Source organism: Scyliorhinus canicula, chromosome 22 (genome assembly GCF_902713615.1).
Source record: "Scyliorhinus canicula chromosome 22, sScyCan1.1, whole genome shotgun sequence".
Lineage (NCBI taxonomy): Eukaryota > Metazoa > Chordata > Chondrichthyes > Carcharhiniformes > Scyliorhinidae > Scyliorhinus > Scyliorhinus canicula.
The window spans coordinates 2,951,060-2,977,917 of NC_052167.1; the positions used below are offsets into that span (position 1 = coordinate 2,951,060).

General features: G+C 46.0%; 1 protein-coding gene across 1 annotated transcript; it reads right to left on the reverse strand.

Moving 5' to 3' along the window:
- Window positions 1–2,373: 2,373 nt before the first annotated feature.
- oit3 (oncoprotein induced transcript 3) lies at window positions 2,374–19,797 on the reverse strand. The gene is made up of 9 exons (XM_038783203.1): window positions 19,651–19,797; window positions 15,341–15,715; window positions 11,486–11,596; window positions 10,096–10,218; window positions 8,683–8,805; window positions 7,333–7,493; window positions 5,809–6,224; window positions 4,332–4,431; window positions 2,374–2,819 (listed from the first exon to the last, which is right to left on the reverse strand). The coding sequence occupies exons 1-9, from the start codon at window positions 19,712–19,714 to the stop codon at window positions 2,652–2,654; spliced, it is 1,641 nt and encodes a 546-aa protein (XP_038639131.1). The 5' UTR covers window positions 19,715–19,797; the 3' UTR covers window positions 2,374–2,651.
- Between the last annotated feature and the right edge of the window lie 7,061 nt (window positions 19,798–26,858).

Consider the following 26,858-nt stretch of genomic DNA (forward strand, 5'->3'; position numbering starts at 1 on the left):
TAGTGTGTGTGTGTGAGAGTGAGCGTGTGTGTGCCAGTTAGTGTGTGTGTGAGAGTGAGCGTGTGTGTGCTAGTTAGTATGTGTGTGAGAGTGAGTGTGTGCGTGCCAGTTAGTGTGTGTGTGTGAGAGTGAGTGTGTGTGTGCCAGTTAGTGTGTGTGTGTGAGAGTGAACATGTGTGCCAGTTAGTGTGTGTGAGAGTGAGCGTGTGTGTGCTAGTTAGTATGTGTGTGAGAGTGAGTGTGTGTGTGCCAGTTAGTGTGTGTGTGAGAGTGAGTGTGTGCCAGTTAGTGTGTGTGTGTGTGAGTGAGCGTGTGTGTGCTAGTTAGTGTGTGTGTGTGAGAGTGAGCGTGTGTGTGTGAGTGAGCGTGTGTGTGCTAGTTAGTGTGTGTGTGTGAGAGTGAGCGTGTGTGTGTGAGTGAGCGTGTGTGTGCTAGTTAGTGTGTGTGTGTGAGAGTGAGTGTGTGTGTGCCAGTTAGTGTGTGTGTGAGAGTGAGCGTGTGTGTGCCAGTTAGTGTGTGTGTGTGAGAGTGAGCGTGTGTGTGTGAGTGAGCGTGTGTGTGCTAGTTAGTGTGTGTGTGTGAGAGTGAGCGTGTGTGTGCTAGTTTGTGAGTGTGAGGGAGTGAGGATGTGTGTGCTAGTTAGTGTGTGTGTGTGAGAGTGAGCGTGTGTGTGTGAGTGAGCGTGTGTGTGCTAGTTAGTGTGTGTGTGAGTGAGCGTGTGTGTGCCAGTTAGTGTGTGTGTGAGAGTGAGTGTGTGCCAGTTAGTGTGTGTGTGTGTGAGTGAGCGTGTGTGTGCCAGTTAGTGTGTGTGTGAGAGTGACCGTGTGTGTGCTAGTTTGTGAGTGTGAGGGAGTGAGGATGTGTGTGCTAGTTAGTATGTGTGTGAGAGTGAGTGTGTGTGTGCTAGTTAGTGTGTGTGTGAGAGTGAGCGTGTGTGTGCCAGTTAGTGTGTGTGTGAGAGTGAGTGTGTGTGTGCCAGTTAGTGTGTGTGTGAGCGTGTGTGTGCTAGTTATTGTGTGTGTGTGAGAGTGAGCGTGTGTGTGCTAGTTAGTGTGTGTGTGAGAGTGAGCGTGTGTGTGCCAGTTAGTGTGTGTGTGAGAGTGAGCGTGTGTGCTAGTTTGTGAGTGTGAGGGAGTGAGGATGTGTGTGCTAGTTAGTATGTGTGTGAGTAGTGAGACATGAGGTTTCTATATAACCAGTGTGTGCTATGAATACATCATCAGACCAATGCTACAAAGGTTTCCTACGGTTACCATGTGAATGGAAACATCATCTCAACTTCAAACAAAACCTGGACACATTCTGATCATCAAATATTAGCAATTATCGGCAGGAACAAAATGTTTGCAATGATAATCAACATATGTGTTAAATGGTACAGAGGGTGCTGACCTAGTTTAAGCATTTGAACAAGATCAGAGCTTAGGTAATTGGGATCCTAAAAGGGAAACATGTACAATGGAGGTGAAAATCTTGGTAATGGTGAGAATATAGGGTTAGAACCTCAATTTAGGTGTAAATAGGACACTGAGGTCGCAAGGAGTCTGATTCAATCTGAGGCAGTAAGCAAGGAGGGGGTTGGAATTGATGAGTAGGAGGTGGAGCTCGAGTCTTCTCAAAGTTCTACCGGAAGACATCTCAGCTCATCCAGGACCGAGTGTTGGAAAAACAGCAGACGGTTGAGAGAGGCGGTGTTGAGGTGGAGCTGGGTGGCGTTAATATCGATGTAGAACCTGGTGTCACGTCTCGGGATGATATCATTGGGAATTAGTGTGTTGATTGGGAACAGGAGGGGGCCCAAAGATGGGAGGAGAGGATTCTTCAGTCGATTCCCTGGTTACGACCAATAGGGTCGGAACAACATCGTGGACCGAAGGGCCTGTACTGTTCTATGTTCTATGTAATCACAACATGAGGGCCAGGAAGGGGTTTTACATAGAATTTACAGTGCAGAAGGAGACCATTCGGCCCATCGAGTCTGCACCGGCTCTTGGAAAGAGCACCCTACCCAAGGTTAACACCTCCACCCTATCCCCATAACCCAGTAACCCCACCCAACACTAAGGGCAATTTTGGACACTAAGGGCAATTTATCATGACCAATCCACCTAACCTGCACATCTTTGGACTGTGGGAGGAAACCGGAGCACCCGGAGGAAACCCACGCACACACGGGGAGGATGTGCAGACTCCGCACAGACAGTGACCCAAGCTGGAATCGAACCTGGGACCCTGGAGCTGTGAAGCGATTGTGCTATCCACAATGCTACCGTGCTTCCATGTCTGGTTAAGAGTAGGAATTCTGAGATTCAGGAGCAAGGAGAGGAGAACGTGTGTTTCGTCCACATTGTTGACAATAAATTTGATTCCGAATACACTTTGAAGTGACTTTATTAAAATGGAAAATTACTCAGGACTATCATTGAGGTATTATATTCAAAATTGACCGAAAACATTATGCTGCAGTGTGATATTTATTCATTTAGTGTCCAGAAGAAAATTAATTTTCATTAATACCAGAAAACAAACAGAATATGTTTCACTACAGAAAAAAAAAGCAACAATTCATTTTTTTTGCTGTTTATGTATGACGCACAAATTAAAAGCTCTCGAAAGAGGCTGACGGAATGTTCCGGATGCTCCAACTTCCATTACTCGACGTCGATCACTATCGGGCCTCCGCTGAGGAGATGGTCCCACCGGTGACCCGTGTCCTCCGTCTTGGTGGACCTGAGGATCCGCCTGCGGCAGCCCTGCGAACATCGTGAGTTGGTGTCCAAGGCCCCACACACCAAGACGCGGCAGTGAAGGTAGACTTTCTGCAGTGGGGGGGGGGAGCGGATCAAGTGTCAGTGCATCATCACAACCTCAGCCTGAAACCCAATCGTGGGAGCAGATTTTATGAGTCAATCAGTGGGTGGGCTGATCAGTAAGTCACAGGGCTGGGGTGCCTGAATCACAAACCGATACAGTTCAGGAGGCCGCCATTCGGCCCATTGTCCCATGTCCCAGCTCTTACCTCACAACCCTATAATTCCATTCTGTTCCCTTCAATTCTTTCTTTTTTGGGCTCCTATTGAATCTGCTTCAACCATCCTATCAACCATACATTCCATGTCTGGGGCTGTTTAGCACAGGGCTAAATCGCTGGCTTTGAAGGCAGACCAAGCAGGCCAGCAGCACGGTTTGATTCCCGTACCGGCCTCCCCGGACAGGCGCCGGAATGTGGCGACTAGGGGCTTTTCACAGTAACTTCATTTGAAGCCTACTCGTGACAATAAGCGATTTTCATTTCATTTTTCATTTCATGTCAGAAATACTCTTGTGAGGGCAGCACGGCGGCGCAGTGGTTAGCACTGCTGTCTCACGGCGCCAAGGTCCTAGGTTCGATCCCGGCCCCGGCTCACTGTCCATGTGGAGTTTGCACATTCTCCCCGTGTCTGCGTGGGTTTCGCCCCCACAACCCAAAGATGTGCAGGGTAGGTGCATTGGCCTCGCTAAATTGCCCCTTAATTGGAAAAATGAATTGGGTACTCTAACTTTAAAAAAAACTCTGTGTGTAAGTTTTATTTTCCTCACATCACGTCTGGTTCTTGAACCAATCACCTTCAATTTGCGCCCTCTCGCTCTCGACTCCCCTGTCAATGGAAACAGCTTCTCTTCATTCATTCTATCAAAACCATTCGTGAATTTGAACACCTCCAGCGAATCTTCTCTTTACCTTCTCCGCTCTGAGCAGAACAATCCAGTGCACTCCCCATAACTCCCCTCATCCCCGCTACCATCCTGGTAAATCTCCTCTGCTCTCTCCCTAAGGCCGTGAGATCATTGTTTCAGTGCCCAGGCTTGGACACAACGCTCGCCAATTTTCTCAATGTTAAATTTGATGATCAATACTCGGGATTGATCCATCCAAACTGGCCGTGCTGTCTTCTCTGCCTGTTTTTCCAACCCAGCTTCCCACAAAGTGAGACGGGGTGAGGGGAATGCGGGGCCCTAAACACAATATAGCTCATAATTCCAATCTGAATTGGCAATGTCATACAGGCCTCAAACTCAATGTTAATTGCGTGACTTAAAATCGCAAGCCACATCCTCACTGAAATCACAATCGCAATTCCTAACCAGATAGCACTCACAGACACAATCAGTAGCTTCTTATAACCAAGGGATATCAGGACAAGTGTGTACCAGATTCTGCTCCTGTGATTGAGTGAGTGTGACAGAACGTCACAGGCCCCACGCATGTCTGGTTGAACAGAATTCACCATCTGTTTAACCCCTTGGGGTGCACCTTGAACCTTCACCTTTCTTGAGAGGGAAATGCTTACCTTATTGTCTTTTCCCACAAACTTGAAGACGGGAACGTAAAAATGTTTCACTAAGTGGTCCGTGGATGTTTCTTGTTTGACAGTATCATCATTGATGCAGCTAGGAAAGCAGGAACAAGGGATTTGTTTAGGGTAGTATATAAAAAAGAATTATCCAACAGTCTTCAGTAAATAGATTCAGGCGAACAAGTTTCACCGACGTAAATCTCGTTCATCTGAGGGCTCTTGATCATAGCAGGTCGGTGTATAGAATCTGCCCTCAGACATTGGCGTGTAAAGTTAAGTTCATTTGGAGATTGGTGAGTGAGTTTGTAGACTTGGGCTCCCTTGAGTTGCTAGATTTTGTATTGACAGAGTTTGTATCGGAGAAATATCATTGTCAGAAATATTTGTTATTCAGCAACGGAAGAACGTTACTTCGACTGCCAAGTAGCTGAGTTATTTAGGGAAAAGTTATGCAGCGAATCAGAACAAACATTGCCTGATTTAGAATGATCAAAATGTCACAGTTTCACCCTTTGATCTTACAGAATTTATGTATCTGTCTCAACGATATGGGAATTGATCTATCAAGCTCTTCTGTATCTCAAAGCAAAATCTACCCTTACACAGATTCTGCTCCATTTGTTTAGTCTTCAATCTTATCTTTGTTTTTTTCCCCCACATTGCACCCCAGTGCTTGCATGACTGACTTCCTAACCTCCACCCCACACAAACTCTGAACTCATTGCAATCTCTGCTGCCTCCATCCTGTCCCACCCTCAGGCTTGCTCACCATCCATCCTGTTCCCTCCGACCTTCGTTGCCTTCTGTCCCTCGGCGCACTGGATTGAAATCCTTGTCTGCACTCTGCCTCGCCCTCTGTAAGCCGCTCCAGCTCGTGGAGTTCCAACTTGGGTTCTATCCTCCACTGTCAGCCCAGCTATGAGTGGTAACAGCTATCAGCCATCTGTGCTTAACTCGTTGAAACCTCCCCCCCCCACCCCTCCCTGAACCCCAGATTCTGGCTGATTCTTTTCCTCTCATCCAGAATCCCTCAAAGTTACCTCCTCATGCTTTAGTCATTTCCCCCAATTCTTCTTATTTCTAAGCATCCCCTTTGTCTTGGAAGCCTATTGGGATTCTTATTACATAAAAGAAAAACCTAATTTTTTTTTAACTTAATGATTAGGGAGATTTCCCATTTTCCTTCAGTATGAACGTCCAGAGCGTGTTGACCAACTATAAGACCCCATTCAACTTAGGAGGAAAGAATCATACAATTTTGTCGCAAAAAGGAGGCCATTCGGCCCAAGGTGCCTGTGCTATCTCTGTGAAATGGTTATGCATTTAATCTCATTCCCCTGCCCATTCTTCAGAGCCTTTCATAGATTCGTGGATGGTTATTGGTGTTTCAGCAACATGGTTAAGAACATTTCTCGGAATCACATGGTAGTTATACTGAAATCTGGAAGTTTTACCTCAGTCTGGCACTTACCCATCCTTGATGAGGTAATACTTCATGATGTCATCACCACTGGGTGTGGGGGTGGCGAAGCAATTCTCAACTAGGGCCTGAAGCCCATCCACGTGCATGAGAGGTTCGACCCCGAAGTACAGCGAGTCTCGGAGTTTGAGAACTGGCGGTGTATCTTTGTAAATCTCGTCAAATTCCTTCGATTTAAAGATCTCCAGAGCAAAGGGGAAGAGCCCGTGGTTCCTGCCCATAATCTGCAGTGGGGAATTCGCAGGGTTGGGCACGTATCCCTCAGACACAGTGTACTGGCGGGGGAACTCGCAGGTGATGGGAATGACTAGTTTACTGGTCCGGATGATAACATCCCCATTACTGCCCGGAGTCTGTTTCGGGATTCCCGTCAATGTGTTTCTTGCAATTATCTTGTCACCCACAACCTCGAGGAAAAGGGTTAAAAACACAAATTGTGAAAACAGCCAATACTGTCCAGCCTCTGCAAGTATCCTAACCCAAAATAAAATTGTACAGACGAAGCTATTCACCCGTGACATTGCTCATTGCGGATATCTGGAGCACAGATCTGTTCAGTGAATGGCTAATCAATGCCAATATAGAACTGCAAGGACCAGGAGGGAGAGAAAATAAGAGGACGATACATACACATAAGCCCTGCAGTGGGTTTGCATATGTTTTCTATATTTATAGGGTCGACTTGATCATTCCAGAACATTCCTTTCATGGGATGTGGGTGTCACTAGCGAGATCAATATTTGTTGCCCACTCTCCATCCCTAATTGCCCTTGCACTGAGTGGCTTGTCGGGGAGAGGTTAAGAGACAACCACATTGCTGTGGAGTCACATGTAGGCCAGACCGGGTAAGTACGGCAGATTTCCTTCCCTAAAGGTCATTAGTCAACCTGATGGGGTTTTATCGAAGGTTTCACAGTTGCCATTACTGAGACTAGCTTTATATTCCAGATTTACGAATTTAATTCAAATTGCTCTGGCAGCCATAGAATTGACAGTGCAGAAGGAGGCCATTTGGCCCATCGAGTCTGCACCGGCCCTTGGAAAGAGCACCCCACCTAAGCCCACACCTCCACCCTATCCATGTAACCTGGTAACCCCCCCCCTGACATTTTTGGACACTAAGGGCAATATATCATGGCCAATCCACCTAACGTAGGCGCTGTGGTGCTTTCTTGGTGGTAGCCTTGCTGTGGGTGGACCAGGACAGATTGTTGGTGATGTGGGGGTTCTCTCAGATGTCCTAGCCAATATTTATCCCTTCATCCAGATCACTAACAGATTATCTGATTATTCTCACATTGTTATTTGGTGAGACCTTGTGTTATGCCACCATCTTGTGCACAAAGGCTACCAAATGAGGCACAGTGGCAACACATTTCAGCAACTCCTCATCAACTTTCGCTCGATTTCTTTTGTTGTGTATGGTGGGATTTGAACCCATGTCCTCAGGGCATTAGCCTGGTCCTCTGGATTATTCATCACATTACCGCTACCCCACCGTCTCCCCGTTGTTACCTCAATGGCTGTGCCGCAAGATTTGAGATTAAAGTTGATGTTGGCATGAGTCCCGTTGGAAAGGGCTTTACACGAGTAATTCAGTAGATACAATTCCAAACCGCCTACCAAATCCTTGGGTACAGCCACTTCGATCGACTCCGACTTGCACTGCACAGGAACTGGCCACGGCAAAGAGACAACAAGAGAGAAGTAAGGCGGTGGCATTAGGTAAAGGCAGCGCTTCCCAAACATTTTCCCAAAGTGACCCAATTTTAATGCCCCAGACTTCCTGGGACCCCCAGATTAAGAAATGGTGGCAGGAGGATTAGAAAGTTTGAGTGGGGCGCAGGAGAAATTGTTGAGCGGGGTTATGCTGCAACTGTATAAGGTGTTAGTGAAGCCACATCTGGAGTATTGTGTTCAGTTTTGGTCCCCTTACCTGAGAAAGGACCTACAGGCTAGAGGGTTTGCAGAGGAGGTTCACTAGGTTAATCCCAGAGTTGAGGGGGAATTAAGAGGAGAGGTTGAGTAGACTGGGACTGTACTTGGTGGAATTTAGAAGGATGAGGGGGGATCTTATAGAAACATATAAAATTATGAAGGGAATAGATAGGATAGATGCGGGCAGGTTGTTTCCACTGGCGGGTGAAAGCAGAACTAGGGGACAGCCTCAAAATAAGGGGAAGTAGATTTAGGACTGATTTTAGGAGGAACTTCTTCACCCAAAGGGTTGTGAATCTATGGAATTCCTTGCCCAGTGAAGCAGTTGAGGCTCCTTCATTAAATGTTTTTAAGGTAAAGATAGATAGCTTTTTGAAGAATAAAGGGATTAAGGGTTATGGTGTTCGGGTGGGAAAGTGGAGCTGAGTCCACAAAAGATCAGCCATGATCTCATTGAATGGCGGAGCAGGCTCGAAGGGCCAGATGGCCTACTCCTGCTCCTAGTTCCTATGTTCTTATGGTTGAGCTGATTAGTGGGAGGGGTGGTGAGCAGTTTACCAATGGGGTTGGAGTTCTTAAAACAACTGAATTGGCCCTGGGAAAAGCAAAAAAGCCTTGCATGATGGGAGAATCAGAGTATGGATGATTAGGCCACACCCATTGACATGCACGAAGATATCATTGGAAGGGACCTTGCAGCTGTCAAACTTGGTCTGACCTCTATGGCCACCATTGCTGCCTGGGAGATAGTAACCCCAAAATGCCATCCACTGGGGGTCGTGACCCACCGTTTGGGGACCCTCAGGTGAGGGGGTGTGGAGGGAGGAGTGAGACAAAGCAAATAAGCACCGCTTTTCACTAATGTGGTCAGTAAATCCAATTGCACGTGTAACTAGCTTACAGTCAAACCAGGGGAGCTGGATTTACCTTGGCAGGTGTGGTTGTCCTCAGAGAGCATTAATCCACGAGGACACTGGCACTGATACCCTCCATCCATCAACACACAGTCGTGGCTGCAGCCGCCATTATTGTTGCTACAGCCTTCAATATCTGCGGAATCAAGCAGAACACTTCATCGAGCAGAGGGGAACTAAAGTAAAATAGCGTTACTCAATGAACTTGAGCAGCCACTGCGCCGCACGGTCATCTTCCTCACGTGTGAAGCTTCTGGCGGCATTACACACGATTCACCCGCGACTCTTCACCAGAGTCTCACCGATATTCCAAAAACAAATCACAACAAATCGCTTACGTTTCACTGAATTAACTCCTTAATAAAAGACACACTCTTCTCGGAGAGTGAGAATTAAAACAACACTGGACAATGCCAATCCAAAGAGTGCAATTATATCCATCTGATTAATATATGGTTCCAGGAATGAGAGACCTCAGTGACAAGGAAGCAGGAATGAAGCTGAGCTTCTTTTCTTTGGAGAACGGCGAGGGGAGATTTGATAGAGATGTTCAAAATCATGAGGGGTCTGGGTCGAGTGCAGAGGTGAAAACTGGCAGAAGGGTTGAAAAAAACCACAGGACATTGATTTTGTTTCTTTATTCATTCATGCAATGTTGGCATCACTGGCAAGGCCAGCATTTATTGCCCACCCCCAATCGCTCTTTGAGGGTGGTTAAGAGTTAACCGCATTGCTGTGGATCTGGAGTCACATGTAGGTCAGACCCGGTAAGGACGGCAGATTTCCTTCCCTGGAGGGCATTCACAAACCAGATGGGTTTAAGATGATTGGCAAAGAATCAGAGGGGACATGAGGATTTTTTTTAAAAAGCGAGTGGTTAAGATCTGGAATGTTTGTGGCTTTCAAAAGAGAATGAGATAATTCTTTGAAGTGATATAACTTGCAAGGCTATGAGGGGAAGGACTGGGGAGTTCGATTGGCCGAGGTTACAGGGAGCTGGCATGGACATGACAGGCTGAATGGCCTCCTTCTGTGCTGTCCTTCTAAGGTTTAACAGTCAATGTTGCATCGAGTGCCTCTGACAGTCAGTCAAAAAATGGGTCACTGATTTGAATGTGACTCAGTGATGTGATGGCCCACTGAGAGATAACTGCCGGTAAAATCAGAGGACATTCAATCAAACCATTCAGACGCAAATTCCAGTCCAATTCAGAATCGCTGTGAACAGAGGTTCTATGGATGGTACCAGGAACAGCTCTACCTTCTGCCTCTTAGGGCGACACACCCACTGTTGCTTCAACTTCATATATTCCTCCAGACACAGCATTCCCAACAGCCCTACAACCTCAAACAGTTCCCAAAGGAGCAAGCTGGATCGAAATTCCCACCTAATCAGATGTTTTCCAAGTCAGGAGCTTTCACTCACCTTCACAAGTCACAGCGTTGCTGCCCAATGACTTTCCAATCCCACACTCGCAACGGAAGGAGCCCTGCAGATTGATGCACACCTCACTGCAACCCCCATTATTGTCTTCGCATTCATTGATGTCTATATAGGTGGGAGGGCAGGCATTAAACATGAGAGATATACAATCTCAGGACATATTTCATAACATACCATTGACCATCCAACTGTATTTATTTATTGCTAACATTTGCAATAAATGTTCAGAACAAGAGAACAGAATTGGAACAGATCACTGCATTCCATCTGACTCACCCCAAACTAGTCTACAGTATATCTCAGTGAGTATGGAAGTCAAAACAACTAATTGAATTAAGGTGTAAACCAAGATGATTTAAGACGTGTCCAATGCAAACACTAATGGAATCAGAGGCGATAGGGGAAGCATTAAATGGATATTTTTCGTCAGTGTTTACACTGGAGAAAGACAATGTTGTCGAGGAGAACACTCAGGTTCAGTCGACCAGGCTAGATGGAATTGAGGTTCAAAAGGAGGAGGTGTTAGCAATTTTAGAAAATGTCAAAATAGACAAGTCCCCTGGGCCAGATGGGATGGGATCCCCTGGGGTGGAACTCGAGCCTGGATCTTCTGACACCGAGGCAAGGGCTTTACCCTACTGCACCACAAACCTTTCCTGCATCGATGTGCCACAATCCACACTTAATTTGTAATTTATTATTACCCGATTACAAACTGCAAAACCCATCTTTTGAATAGTCCAGCTTAGGAAGTCCATTCAGCCCATCTAGCTCATCCTTCCAAATGCTTCGGAATTATTATAGGATAATGATGTGTGCACATTTTATGTATCTCACAAAAAAAATGTTTGCAGACGTACCTCATGCTGTTCACAAGTTCAGGCTGCCGTGAAGGACTTTGCACCCATTGAGGCATTTTTGGAATGTAGGGACCACGGCTGACAAGCTGCACACAGCAAGATCCCACAGAAAGCATTGTGATAATGAGCAGCATAGGTGCAACTAATGGGAAGCTGCAGCAGTGGGTGAAGGAGAGAGGAATAGAAGAACATGCTGATAGATGACCGTGCAGTGGGAGATGGCACGTGTAGTGCTTGATGGACTGGTTGGGCACAATGGCATGTTTCTGTGGACCCCATGTAGATTTGCAAGCTGAGTAATCCAACATGGTCACATCCAGAAACGCTCTCTGCCCCTGAATAACAGGATCCATAATTGTTTAAAATATCACAAAATAATGTTTGACCAATTAGTCAACCTTTAGATAAATTCTGCTTGGATTGAAGAATATTTTATCCTCACTGCCTTTCTTCTTTCATCACGAGGTTATGCACACCTTCCCATGAGTATAGAATCCTTTCAAATGCCTTACCTAGACATGTCTGGGAGTCTGGGCCCAGGATGGTTCCTTCATTACAATGGCATTCCTCTTCACCGTCACAGTGCCCCACACAGTCCGCCACATCACATATGTCGTAGAAATCTGGCGAAGATAAAATGCTGGCTCAATCAGAGGGTAGCATTTTCAAAAAAGGCAATGATGTCTTGGTACAAGAAAGGCTTGGGACAAGCTGCAGCACCCCTATTGGCAGCAGGGCAGAATTGCAGCGCAACAAGCTAACATAGGCTGCTCACATTATAAAGGTGGATGCAGCAAAGGCAGAAGAGAAATCTGAAAACAGAGATAGAATGTGTGATACTTAAAATGGGGGGGTGGAATTGGGTCTTTACGCGAGGGTTCAGTTATCTCCTAAGCCTAACGCACCTGTTTGCAGCGTCAGTAGACATCAATGTGGAGACAATCACTAAATGGTGTGTGGGGTCTTCTATAAAATGCTGGGCAGCCTGACGATTTTCTATTACATTGGGTGAGGAGAGAATCAGAAAGTAGCGAGGGTGAAGGGTCAAAACCACAGCTGTAGGTCAGATCGGCAAACGTGACAGGGAAGATGCTGCAAGCATCGTGTGTGACATTTGTGAGGCGCTTGCCACATACCAACCTTTTAACATATTACCAGCAGCTCTGTTTCCACTCGCCAGTGAGCCGGTAACTAGAGGAGGCAGACTTAAAACAATTGTCCCATGGTGGGAGGGGAGGGGGGGGGGGGGGGGGGGGAATGAGGACAAAATAATTGACACAGCCAGTTTGTTTTTTTACCCATTCTCCGTGTGTGATGTGAGCATAGCCAACATTTTGTTCCGATCCCTAATTACCCCCGAGAGACTGATGGTGAGTTCCCCTCTTGGACCGCCACACTCATTTGGCATAGGTAGTTATTCTAATCTGGAGCGCAATTCCTAAAAGGGCAGTGGAAGCAGATTCGATAGTAACTTTCAGAAGCGGATACATACTTGAGCAGGGAATACGTGCAGGCCATAGGAATCATTTGAAAGCGGGCAAAGATACAATAGATTGAACGACTTCCTTTTCTTCTATAGGAGTCTATTATTCTACAATCTCACCTGACATTGCGGGACAGGCAGGTGACATGCTGCTCTCATAAGCAGAATAGTTATTAACAAAACGTGACGGGGAGGCATTTCAGGAAAGGACTGTGATATTCAGATGCACTCAAGAGTTATGGGGCTGGATTCTCCGCTGCCCTCCACTGGTAGCGGAGTTGCTGATGCATTGGAGAATCCAGCATTGGGAAAAACAGGATCGGCACAATGTTTATAAACATCTAGGAGTTAAGTGCTTTCACATCCTCTCAGCAGAAAGCACTCAACTGCTTTTGATGTGGTCATGAGCTGTCAATCATAGCAAAATATTTATAAACATTGCAGTTAGTTTCACAGCAGGCTACTTGAGATTCCTTCAAGCGCGAAGGGAAGCTGTCAATTACAGGCTACTAAAAGCTATTTTGCTTTGAAGTGAACAAAAGCCTTGCAGGTCAAAGGATCTGAGGGGGTTTAAAGTCTTGTGATGTGGTTTTGCCTTCCTATGAAGTTACAGCTGCTGATTTCTAGACAGCAGTCTGAGGCAGCAGGTGTAAGGGATAGGTGTCAGCGGAATTAACTCACTGGAGAGGGAAAAGACCAATACGTCTGAAATGTACATAAAAATAAAATATTTAGACATAGAACCAGAAGTAGGACGAGAGGTGAAGAGGGATAGGAGGAGGCTACTGTGGAAGCATGGATCCGTTGGGTAAAATGGCCCATTACTGTGCTTTGCAATCTATATCATGCCAAGTTGTACAAAAAAAAACAAATGGTGGAGAGATCCTGGAGGCTTAGCAATAATAATCATAATAATAATGGAATTTTATTCAAGAAATACATTTGCAGAGTAACAGCTGAAGTGGGTTGCAAGCTGCTTGGAAAAAAAATAGATTAGATAATCTGGTTAAAAACATGCAAACACGTAATAATTGTGTAGGAATAAAAATAAGCAAACAAATTCATCAGGTAATAAGGAAGTGGCGAACAGGATATTAGCGGCAGTGTAATATTGAATCAAAATTAGATTAAAATTACAATCCAATGCACCATTCCTATATTACAAGTGAAGTACATATAAATATATATTTTCACATAACAGTAGAAAATTTAGATCATGTGTAACTGAACCACGAGCACCAAGAGAATTCCTAGGCCTGTTCACAGATGGTACTGTGCAGAGAGAAAACAACAGACCAATGTTCCTGCTCCTGACTGGTATCCTACTGTGAGACCGGAGAGATGGAGGGCGAGCTTGCAATGCCTCTGCCGTGGCTAGGCCACTGGCGCTCATTATCAGCTCCGATACAGGAAGGGAGTGGGGGGGAGCGCGGGGCAACCGCACTTGGGCAAAAGACAGCAACTTCCCAGACGGGGGGAGAATATTGCGAGGGGAGAAGAGAAAAGGAGTGAGCATCGTTTTTCTAAAAAAAAAATGAAACGAGAAGCGTTGTTTTTTTTTAAATAATTTTTGGGGGGCCGGATGGATAAAAGCAGCTGCTAAGCTGGAAAGGTCAGAGCAGGCGCTCTAGATCGGTGATCAAGCCACATGGTGACTTTCTGGTTAGAATCTGTGAAGGCAGAGACGGGGCGATCGACTGATACCAGGAATTGGAGTTTAGGGTAACGCAGACTGATTGGGTGAATGATTCTCGAATAACGACGAGTCAGAATACAGGAGGGAGATAGAGAACCTAGTGGAGTGGTGTCGCGACAACAATCTCTCCCTCAATGCCGGCAAAACTAAAGAGCTGGTCATTGACTTCAGGAAGCAAAGTACTGTACACACCTCTGTCAGCATCAACGGGGCCGAGGTGGAGATGGTTAGCAGCTTCAAATTCCTAGGGGTGCACATCTCCAAAAATCTGTCGAGGTCCACCCATGTCGATGCTACCACCAAGAAAGCACCACAGCACCTATACTTCCTCAGGAAACTAAGGAAATTCGGCATGTCCACATTAACCCTTACCAACTTTTACAGATGCACTATAGAGAGCATTCTATCTGGCTGCATCACAGCCTGGTATGGCAACTGCTCGGCCCAGGACCGCAAGGAACTTCAGAGAGTTGTGAATACCGCCCAGTCCATCACACGAACCTGCCTCCCATCCATTGACTCCATCTACACCTCCCGCTGCCGGGGGAAAGCGGGCAGCATAATCAAAGATCCCTCCCACCCGGCTTACTCACTCTTCCAACCTCTTCCATCGGGCAGGAAATACAGAAGTCTGAGAACACGCACGAACAGACTCAAAAACAGCTTCTTCCCCACTGTCACCAGTCTCCTAAACGACCCTCTTATGGACTGACCTCATTAACACTACACCCTGGATGCTTCATCCGATGCCGGTGCTTATGTAGTTACATTGTATACCTTGTGTTGCCCTATTATGTATTTTCTTTTCTTCCCTTTTCTTCCCATGTACTTAATGATCTGTTGAGCTGCTCGCAGAAAAATACTTTTCACTGTATCGCGGTACACGTGACAATAAACAAATCCTCCAATCCAATCCAATCCTCTCTTCTGGTTATTAATGCCCAATTTAAAATGGATTCAGAGTGACCAATATAAGCCCAAATTTTGTACTAATTGACATTAAAGTTGTAGTTTCACTTAGGAAGTCTCAAAGATGTAGAGGGTGGGATTGAAAGAATGATGCAGGAGAGGGAACATCTGAGCTTCAGAGACTGTGAATGGTTGATGTTGGTGTTGGGGGCTAAACTTTATTGAGAGTTTCATTGGCAGAGCTGGCATCTCTCTCCTTGGAGAGTATTGAGTACTTACGTCCACAGTAGGCATGGAAACAGACACTGGGCTTAGGAAGCTGGTAGACGTAGTAACCCCCCGGACAAGCCTTCACCTTCACTGTGTCGCTCCACAGGCAGCAGTTCTCGTTGAAGCTGGCACATGCCTGTACTGAGACAATGCCATCGGGCAGCATGGGGTGGCTGCCGTTCAGCCAGATGGGCGCGTGGGTGCCGCAGAAGTTCTCCTGGATGCAGAACGTGGGCATGGCGTCTCCTGCGAACCCGGTGAAGCGGTACCATTCCCCGTCCATAATGTTGTCGCACATGGGCGCCCCGTGCGAGGTGTTGATGTGCCGCTCCGTGTTTCGCCAGGGCTCATTCAAGCTGATGTAGGCCGAGCAGGGGTCCACCCCTGCCAATAGGAACAATAAAACAATGTCATTCTACAGCCCCCCGGAGACACACATGCACTTGCAGTAGAACACTCGAGTATACACCTGAACTATGCAGGTTCGTGTCACCCACTGTTCAGCCTAGAGTGCCGGGTATATCCTCGTTACCATTCAAAACAGTCCTAAAAATCCTCAATCACCATGTTTCACTGCCCACTGGGAGCAGGAGACAGGAGAAGGAGAATGGCAGGAAAAAGCAGAAAACAGGAGAGACAAGCAGAGGAATGGAAGGTGAGGGGAGTCTCGAGATCCTGAGAAAGTGGAGTGTGAGGGAGAGAGGGAGAGAGAGGGGAGTGAAGCCCTGGATGAGTGAGAAAGAAGCGGGTATCACCGAGAGCTGGGGAAATTGCAAAGTCTGGAAGCTACACTGTTACCCAACAGAACATCTTACATGGAGCAGCTCCGTCATGCAAAGGAAGCTGGCTTGTAGAAGGTGCAAACACGGCTTAAATGGTGCGAGTAAAATGATCTTTGGTTTATTCTGGAACACATTTACACAGAGGATTGGCTGCATGTGTGCTGCCACATCTGGATTCCAGTGGAAGATGCAGTCTGAAAACTTAATAAAGAAAAATGAGCATTTTATGTAGCACGTTGAGTGCCTTATGGATAATTCATTATTTTTGATCACTCTTAGATGAGTAAATTCAGCAACCAATTCACACACAGCAAATGTTCTGTAAAACAGCGATGAGATGAACAACCAGTTAATCTGTTTTGGTTATACAGGGCAGCTGTTGGCCAAAAGACCAGAAGAAGGTGCTCTTCCAGGCTGGGGATCCTCTTTGTCCACTTGCACAAAGTATCAACTTAAAATACATGCAAATAGCAACAGCTGCCAGGATAGCTCTCGGTGGTGTCATTACTTACAGATTCACAGAGCAGGGCTCTGACGCAGAAGTGAGACAAAAGACTCAACGTGTACAAGATTTCTAGAGATTTTAGTATTTAGGAAAAACAGGACCCTCATTTACCATCTAGTGCCTGATACGCTCTTCCAGCATTCAGCCCCAAACATAGACTACAGGGCCAAAAGCACAATACTGCAGATGCTGGAACATAGAACATAGAACAGTACAGCACAGAACAGGCCCTTCAGCCCTCAATGTTGTGCCGAGCCATGATCACCCTACTCAAACCCACGTATCCACCCTATACCCTTAACCCAACAACCCCCCCCATTACCTTACATTTATTAGGACACTACGGGCAATTTAGCATGGCCAATCCACCTAACCCGCACATCTTTGGACTGTGGGAGGAAACCGGAGCACCCGGAGGAAACCCACGCACACAGGGGGAGGACGTGCAGACTCCACACAGACAGTGACCCAGCCGGGAATCGAACCTGGGACCCTGGAGCTGTGAAGCATTTATGCTAACCACCATGCTACCCTGCTGCCCCAAATCTGCAATAAAAACAGAAAATGCTGAAAATGTTCAGCAGGCCTGTCAGCATCCGAGAGAGAGAGAGAGAGAGAAACAGAGTTAAGGTTTCAAATTGATGATCTTTCATCAGCGGGATGTTCTGAAGAAAGTTCATTGTCTTGAAACGTAAACTCTGTTTCTCTCCACAGTCGTCGCCTGATCGACTGAGTTTATCCTTTTGCCCACCGAGGAAGCTCGGTGTTACTGGCCATGGTTTCTGTAGGTTCTTGCTTGGCTAATGAGCCCGATCCGAGAGCCGCTCCCGTCCCTGTCCTTCCCGAGGGTTGTCAGGAATTGAAGATCAATCTCCAGGACACTGGAGGAAAATTATTGGGAAGTTTAAAAAATATTTTTTCGGAATGGGCTATGCAGCAGGGGATTGGGGAGAAACCGGACAAGGTAATTCCCAAAAGTAAATTGCGCTTTGCAGAAAAATGAGGCAAAATTAAGGTTTCCAGAGGGGGGGGGGGCAGGGAAACTTCAGCAACATTTTTTTTGAAAATAAATTTAGAGTACCCAATTCATTTTTTCCAATTACGGGGCAATTTAGCGTGACCAATCGACTTAGCCTGCACATCTTTGGGTTGTGGGGGCGAAACCCACGCCAACACGGGGAGAATGTACAAACTCCACACGGACAGTAACCCAGAGCCGGGATCGAACCTGGGACCTCGGCGCCGTGAAGCAGCAATGCTAACCACTGCGCTACCAGGCCACCCTTAAGAAAGATATTTTAAACAAAAATGACGGAGAAGTCAATTTGAAATTGATGTTCAGGAGAATGATTTTAGATCGACAATCAGGAGACTTTTGTAATAAGCTGAAAAGTAATGGAGGAATATCACAGGAGTTACTTGCACCATAGTGAAAGGACATTAATAGCATTAAACAGCACTTTGCGTGATGCCAGTACTTCTAAAGAGCTTTGTATTCAGTTACACACAGCAAGATCCCATCATCAGCAATGAAATAAATGATCAGATACTCTTTTCTTTGATGAATAAAGTTTGACCAGGACCTCCCTGGTCTCAGATGGTTTCCTGGAACTATTATAATCTCCCTGGAATTTCTGCTAAGTATCTTGTCCCGTCTGACGCTGCTGTACTCCCTCAATTATTGAGATCAAGGATCAATGTAGATGCGTACTTGAGTGTCTAGAGCAGGACTTGAATCCACAACCCTCTCTCTGCCCATCGAACCACAGCAGGTCCATTCAAACAGGCACTGACTGAGGGCACAGAGCTTCCAGTCCCTCGGCTGTTCACCTACTGCAAGGCTTGAGTCTGAATGAATGAAGGGATGATGAGATTGAGTATAGTGACAATGCAACAATGATCATAATGCAACTGGAGGGGGCGCAAAAACTGAACAATTCAAATTCCAAAAGTCAACCATGGTGCAGAGAAAGACGAAGGAAATTAAAAATTCCCAGAAAGAATGTGGTTGGAGGGCACGGGGAACCTCAGCTAAATTATTAAAAGGCACTGGTTAGTTACATCTTAAGTGTTTCTTGAAAGGCCGTCAGGAAGGGAATATTTCAATAAAAATGACTGAGAAATGATTTAGAATAGGCGTTTCGAAGAATGTAAAGATGATTGGAATAATAGCAATTTCTTGGACTCCGAGTCCATGGAATAGAACCCTAGAATCCCTACAGTGCAGAAGGAGGCCATTCGTCCCATCGAGTCTGTGCCGACTATCTGAACAAACATCCTACCTAAGCCCACTCCCTCGCCCTATCCCTATAACCCCTATCCCCATCTAAACTACACATCCTCGGGCACTCCGCACAGTCACCCAAGGCCTGTAAATTTGCCTCAATTGAAAACAGTCTGTACCTTGCAATAAAAAAAATCCTCGCCGATTAATGGCAAGAAAACTACAGCTCAAACACTAACAGCAATCTTTTATTAGGCTCCTGTATTATCTTTTATTACACTTCTCTGTGTGCTTTGATTAACTACGGAGTGTAATATGTGTTACTCAAACCTCGGTTACTGATGAGGTCTTCTGAATCTCGATGAAGACTCGAACGCGTCCAGTGGTAACAAAAGGTTTATTGAGTAACTATAACAATAATTGCATGAGTTCTTTACTTTAACATTGATACTAGTGATAAGGTTAACAAGATCCAACTACAGTAATTATGCGTAACTACACTAACCATCTGAGCTAAACTGATACTCTGCTCTGTTATTCAGTCAATTTTGTATCAACGTTGCCGCTGTCCCTTTTAATCCATGAACTGTAACTTCACATGGTCTCAGCAATAATCACTAACTCTGGTGGTACATCCCACAACACATGGTGCAAAATAAAGGTTTCTCTTGTTATCTGTGATGGCATTGCCTCAATCCAGATACAATTGCAATGATAGTTATTCTCATTTGGCTTATGCCACCAGCTGCTTTAAATATTGTTACATTCCAGCTTTCAAAATGGTGGCAATGTCTTTGCTATGACTTACCAAAGGAAGCTGCGGTTTGAAACGCAGCAGAGAGCGCCAAACTCAGCAGGCTGAAGGATAACATCTTCCTCGGCTCCACACTCAGGGAGGTTATAACTCCAGTTTCCCCAAGTGACTGTCCTTCTGAATTTTATCCTGGGTGTTTTATCCCTTGGATAGTTTCTGTATCTGGGAACAGGAAGGAGGGGCTGGATGTGCCTTAGCCTGAGTTGCTTACAAGAAGAGGGACCAACGCGCCCCTACTGATAGGGATGCTATTTTCACTCATCCTCCTATTGTTTTCGATTTTTTTTCAAATTGCTCTTAAATCACCAGTTATCTTATCCCGCAGAGAAAATGATAGCAGGCCACGACTGTCTCCTCATTCCTGTTTCTCAACTTGGTTATGGTCAACACATTTCCTGCCCTCCCTCAATGGCCGGATAGTCTTTACAGAAAACATTGTGACGTCTGGACACATCTATGCAGGCAGCTTGTTCCCATTTAGCACAGGTTGTGACCTATGTAAACATTGATAAGGTCAACTGCAATGGGGAGGAATGTTTGTTCTGAAAGTTATCTTGAATTCTCTTCACAGAGTTGCTTTCGGATTCTGGTTTTGGTGTTTCATTATTACAAGTGATTAAGATCCTTAACAGTGCACACAGGGACAGGAATATCCTCAAGGGAAGCGTCTGCAATGTCACACGCTGACAGATTAAATTCATTTCAAATTAATTAAATCATTTTCCGAGCAATTTGGATGGTGAGAGTCGCAGTTTGCGGGTTCTTCCTCTCTCTAGATAGAAGATTAAAAACTTGCGTTTCCACGTCTTTCACAACCTCAAGGTATTCCAAAACGGTTTACAGCCTGATTGTTTAACGTGTTGTCACTGCCTGGAACACAGTAGAAGAATTACATTCCAGACTGAGAGAATGGTTTCAAATGCCTTTCCTATTTATACAATATAATCATAGAATTGCTACGGCGCACGTGGCCATTCGCCCATTGTGTCTGCATCAGCTCTCCGATCGAGCATCATGATTTAGCGTCATTCCCCTCTCTTTTCCCCTGTACATTATTTTTATTCAAATGATCATCTAATGCCTCGATTGAACCCGCCTCCACCACACTTCCAGGCCGTGAATTCCATACCCCAACCTCTCGCTGGGTGAAAACGGTTTTCCTCGCATCACATTTGCTTCTTCTGCAAATCACTTTCAATCCGTGCTCTCTCGTTCTCGATCCCTTCGCGAGCGGGAAGAGTTTTTCCCCCGTCTACTCTGTCCGGACCCTCCTGATTTTGAGCATCTCTATCCAATCTCCTCTTATCCTTCTTCTCTCCAAGGAGAACAATCCCAACCTCTCCAATCTATCCTCATCACTGAAGTTTCTCACGCCTGGAACTATTTTGTAAATCTCCTCAACGCGCCCTCCAACTTGTTCATATCCTTCCTATAGTGTGGTGTCCAGAACTGTACACAATTGGGTGGGGGTGGGGGATTCTCCACGTTCCCCTCAGTGTGCTTCTCGCGGCAGGTGGCCCACCATTTGCCGGTGGTGCCACCACGGTCAATGGGATTACCAATTGACCCCACCCCATGCCGCTGGGAAACTTGCGGCAGGGGTTCTTGCTTGACGGCACAAGATCCAAAAATTCCAGACAATATCCAGCCGAGGTTTAACTCGTGTCTTGTAGAAGTTCAGCATTACCTCATTGCTCTTGCACTCTGTGCCCACAGTAATAAAGCTATATGCATTAATAATTGCTCCCTCCACCTGTCTGCCACATTCAATGATCTATGCATACACACACCCAGGTACCCCTGCACCACTTTAACAATTTTACCCCTCAGCTTATCACGGTTCTCCATGTTCTTCCTATCAAATTACATCACCTCACATTTCTCTGCACTGAACTTCATCTGCCACCTATCTGCCCACTCCACCAACTTGCCTTTGTCCTTTTGAAGCTCCACACCATCCTCTTCAGTTTACAGTACTTCCAAGTTTTGTGTCATCTGCCAACCTTGAAATTGTCCCCCACACACCAAGATCTAGATCATATATATCAGAAAAAGCAAGGGACCCAATACTGACCCATGGGAACTCCATTACAGACCTTCTTCCAGCCTGAGAAACATCCATTGACCCTTACTCGCTGCTCCCTGTTATTCAATCAATTTTGTATCAATATTGCCGCTGTCCCTTTTAATCCATGCACTGTAACTTCACATGGTCTCAGCAATAATGACTAATTCTTGTAGTATTTCCCACAACACGTGGTGCAAAATAAAGGTTTCTCTTGCTATCTGTTCTAAATTGCTTACATGTGACTGTATATCCATGTCCACTTATATTTCTTTACAGTAAGAAGTCTTACAACACCAGGTTAAAGTCCAACAAGTTTGTTTCAAACACTAGCTTTTAGAGCACTGCTCCTTCCTCAGGTGAATGGAGAGGTATGTTCCAGAAACATATATATATAGACAAATTCAAAGATGCAGGACAATGCTTAGAATGCGAGCATTTGCGGGTAATTAAGTAAAGACTTAATTAACTGCAAATGCTCGCATTCTAAGCATTGTCTTGCATCTTTGAATTTGTCTATATACATGTTTCTGGATCATACCTCTTCATTCACATAAGGAGCAGTGCTCCGAAAGCTAGTGTTTGAAACAAACCTGTTGGACTTTAACCTGGTGTTGTAAGACTTCTTACTGTGCTCACCCCAGTCCAACGCCGGCATCTCCCCATCATACATTTCTTTAGATTCATTGATGGGATGTGAGCATCACTGGCTAGGTCAGTATTGGTTTCCCATCCCTAGGGAAGGTGGTGATGAGCTGCCTTCTTGAACCGCTGCAATCCACGTGGTGTGCAGTGCCGTGAGGGGGAGTTCCAGGATTTTGACTCCGAGAGTGAAGGAATGGCGGTTCATTTCCAAGTTGGGATGGTGAGTGGCTTGGAGGGGGGAACTTGCAGGTGGTGATGCTCCCATGTAGCTTCTGGGAAAGGAACCTCGGTGAGTTGCTGCAGTGCATCTTGTAGATGGTACTCACGACCCGTCAGTGGTGGGCGGAGGGAGTGAGCTTTTAATTAAAGTATATTTATTGAAGTTTTACATTTTAGAAAATAATGCAACAAAACCACGCTAAATAAAGTCTCAGCATACATGGATACAGAGGGGAACAGGAGAACACTGATATAATTGGCACAGTACAGTCATTCGACTCAACCTGGTGCCTTTGTATGCACCAGAGAACAAGGGAAAGGATTATGAAAACACAGTAAAATGGTGCACGCCTTCCCATTCGGTGATTGCTCGCAGCGACCATGAATCCACGGTAAATTCTTTGCGTCATGTTCAGGCCCACACCACAATACACGTCCCTCAACTCCAGCAACGGCATCAGCACCAATGACACTGCCACCTCCTCCCCTCCGATACCAGACCCATCTGTACCCCTGCAGGAACCAATCGCAGCATCCTTTACACCCACAAGAACAAATATGCAAGAACCCAGTTCTAGAAGGATGTTAGACACATACCACACAACGCAACTTATCCGCAACCTCAGGCACAGAACAGAACAATCCTTATTTCACACATTTATACAGAGGACCAGCAGCTATAGATTGGGATGGTCAGTGCCTCCCAAACCCAATTGAAACAGGGTAAAAAAACAAAAAGGGAGAATTATTAGGAGCAGAAGGTCACAGTGTAAAAGACCCAGCCAAGGGTCCATATTCCTCAGGCGCCCGCCTATCACCTGTTGATGAAAAAGAGAAAAAAACTATAATAAGTGCCATCAACAAGTGGTGCCCCAAACACAATGGGCCAACAGGACACCAACTCGATCTGGCCGAGTCCAGATCTGTACCCCCAGAGCACACCATGGCCTACCACTCAGCCAGCCCTGCACCTCACCCAGAGCAGTGCACCAACCCCACTGACACAAGCTTCGACCAGGGAGACTCCCACCACCCAAGAGAAGAATCGTCATGGCACCCAATAACTGGGTATCTTGGGAAGGGAACTATTTTCTCCCCCCTACAGAATGATAATGGAAATGGCCCTGTAACTCACTGAACCAAGCAGGGTTTATAACAGCACACTGCTCACCTGGGTGAGGAGAAACAGAACCGCTCTAAGGGACAAGCGATAAGCGAGCCCATGAACGTTAGCCACAGACCAGCATTGTGTGACATTGTAAAGAGGATACCAGAGGACAAGGTAACACTGTCTCAACAGAGACAAATACACTGCCTCCCCATGGAAGACCCAACCACGATGAACAGGTCTTTCAGGAAACAACACATAACACCACTTGAGGGGGGCACCCAACGCCCCATCAAGCCTACCCCCAAACTGAAGGTACAGCATACAGACGCCTTCTTCAACAATTCGAACAAGGGTTAACCAACCCCACCCCAGCGTGCGCTCTTACTCACTTCCCCCTACTCTAATATCTCCAAAAACACCAACCCCAAGAAAGAATGGGAAGGACCCCAGTCCGCTCCAGGATACATCAGCTGCCTGGGCCTCTGAAGGATGAAGCTCGGATTGTCAAAATTCAAAGCAATAAAAATAAAAAAAGAGCAAAATTAAAACCCGGTACAATTAGCTCTAACTGGTGGCTATCGTCAAACAAGTGAGGACTAATCTAACCCACCCTCACACCAACCATCCACCCATCGCTCTGCCGTGGACCCACTCACCGTCTCTATAAATGAGGTATAGATTCATAGAATTTACAGTGCAGAAGGAGGCCATTCGGCCCATCGAATCTGAAACCGGCTCTTGGAAAGAGCACCCTACCCGAGGTCAACACCACCACCCAATCCCCATAACCCAGTAACCCCACCAAACACCAAGGACAATTTTGGACACCAAGGGCAATTTATCATGGCCAATCCACCTAACCTGCACATCTTTGGACTGTGGGAGGAAACCGGAGCACCCGGAGGAAACCCACGCACACAGGGGGTGGATATGCAGACTCCGCACAGACAGTGACCCAAGCCGGAATCGAACCTGGGACCCCGGAGCTGTGAAGCAATTGTGCTATCCACAATGCTACCATGGGGTGGTGTATGGGGTATCTGAAAGGTACTCCCTTCTCATACATCACATTATTAAAAAAACAGGAGCTAAGGTGGTTTTCTTTAAATATGGTCTTAGAGAGGATATGTCTGAGGATTTCAAATGAAGGGATTGGAGTCTGTCCGGTTGGATGGACAGGATTGGCGGGGGGGGGGGGGGGGGGGGGGGGGGGGGGTTGGCAATACATTACAGTAGAAGAGGGATGGAGTTTCGGAAGTATTTCTGTTTGGAGGAGCCTGGAACAGATTGCTGTGGTGAGTATGATTTCCTCACAGGCAAAATGGGAATTTACAGTTTGAGAGTGTAAGTTGGTCAGTCGCAGGCTTCAGAAGCATTTGTGGTTTCCCAAAGCCCTGAAACATTAGTGGAGAGAATTCCCCCAGAGCTTTGTTGAATTGGCCTGAGGGTTTTCCCCCTCTCCTCTCTTGCTCTTTGCCAGTGCTTCTCCATGACTTGGGAAAAATGGGGTGCATTGGAAGAGAGACCTGAAGGGGACACGGTATCCTTCGTCACATAGCTGCAGCCTTAAGCCAGGTATACCCTGTCTGGCTCTGGGGAAATTCACCAAGGGTTAGACAACTGTGCTGTGTCAGACTTAATGAGTTAAGCTGTTCTTAGGGAAGAGCTTAGGATGTCCAACCTCGGTTAGACAGATTTGACCACCCAACTTCCAAGGGTTCCACCCTAAAAATGTTCAAAGGAAATGATTCAAAAACAATTTCTTATTAATGTCCTAGATTGTTCTCGATTTCTGGCAACAATGTAGTGACTAATCTTCACTTCCCAGGCAATCACAAAGGGATTGGGCAATCTTAGCTGGTCCTGCGATCAACTAAGCTACAACTAACAAACCCTCCCAAAGAAACACGACGGCAAAGTTTGTGCGTTTTTATGTTGTGCCATTTATTCAATAAATAGCATCAGTTAAAGTGGTCTGTGGCTTGATACATTCCTCCGATTTTGCTCCATAATATTCAGCATTAAAAAGTTACATATAAGAGAACGTCGGTGAATGTTACATGGTAGAAGGCATGTGCGCACTCTGACAACTATAAACAAGTTTCAGTTTTTGCAGGGCTAACTTAATTAAACCCGGGTAAGGAACTGGAAATTCAAGTATGGCATCGAGATCATGAAATTTCTGCTGTTGTTTCCTGTGCTGGAGGATAAAGGCATTTTACTGTATCACTTGCGTGGGCATCCACCATGCCTCTCAGTGACCAGGAAGGCCACATTTCCAACTATTTCTTGTCAGCCACATATGGAATTCTGTAACACATTTCAAAAAACATCCAAAATGGAACATACCATCTGCACCGGTACATTGCAGTTATTATTATTCCCTTTGTGTGTGATATATATATTTCATAACATCCGCATTAAACTGAACCCTGCAGTGCATTCCACTTATTTTTCTACTGCCCTCATTAGAGAAAGCAGCAGCCAGTACACCCCCCGGGGTCTGTTTGGGTTACAGTAATTAAACTCTCATTTTTCCCCCATGCACGTTACTTTGGGTGTCTAGGATCTGGTTCATGCATTTGGTGCAGTTAGTACATCGCAGTCTCTTGGGGTTCTCCAGGCGAGGCGATGAAGCTAAAGTACTCATCTCCAACACTGCCCTTCACCCCTGGAGGCGCAGACGTGTGTACTGTACAGCCCAGGAAGTGGAGGCAATAAAAACCGGCCATGGCTTCTTTCGCGTGTTAGCTGGTCCAGTGTTACAGGTTGCACCCCCCCCCCCCCCCCCAGGGCTACGTCACCACCAGCGAGCTCCCCCCCTCAAAGGGGAAAGCAGCCTGTGGTCATCTGGGACTATGGCAACGTTACTGTCACCCTTTTACAGGTTGCATACATTAGTAGCCAGGTTTGATGCTAATAGCACAGATTTGTTCACTACAGTGCCCTGGGCAAACTGGGGCAAAGCCATGCTGGACATAAAACCACCGAGACACACTTTGTACCTGCAAAACATAAGAGCTTTTCACACTCTCACACTCGTTTAGTATTTGAGAGCTGTGAACTAAACACGCTCATTGTATAAAATTAGATTTTTAAAAAGTGTAGTGTTCTCAAGCCTGCCGAAGCCTGTGCTGTAACCCATTTGAGGGTCGTGTATCT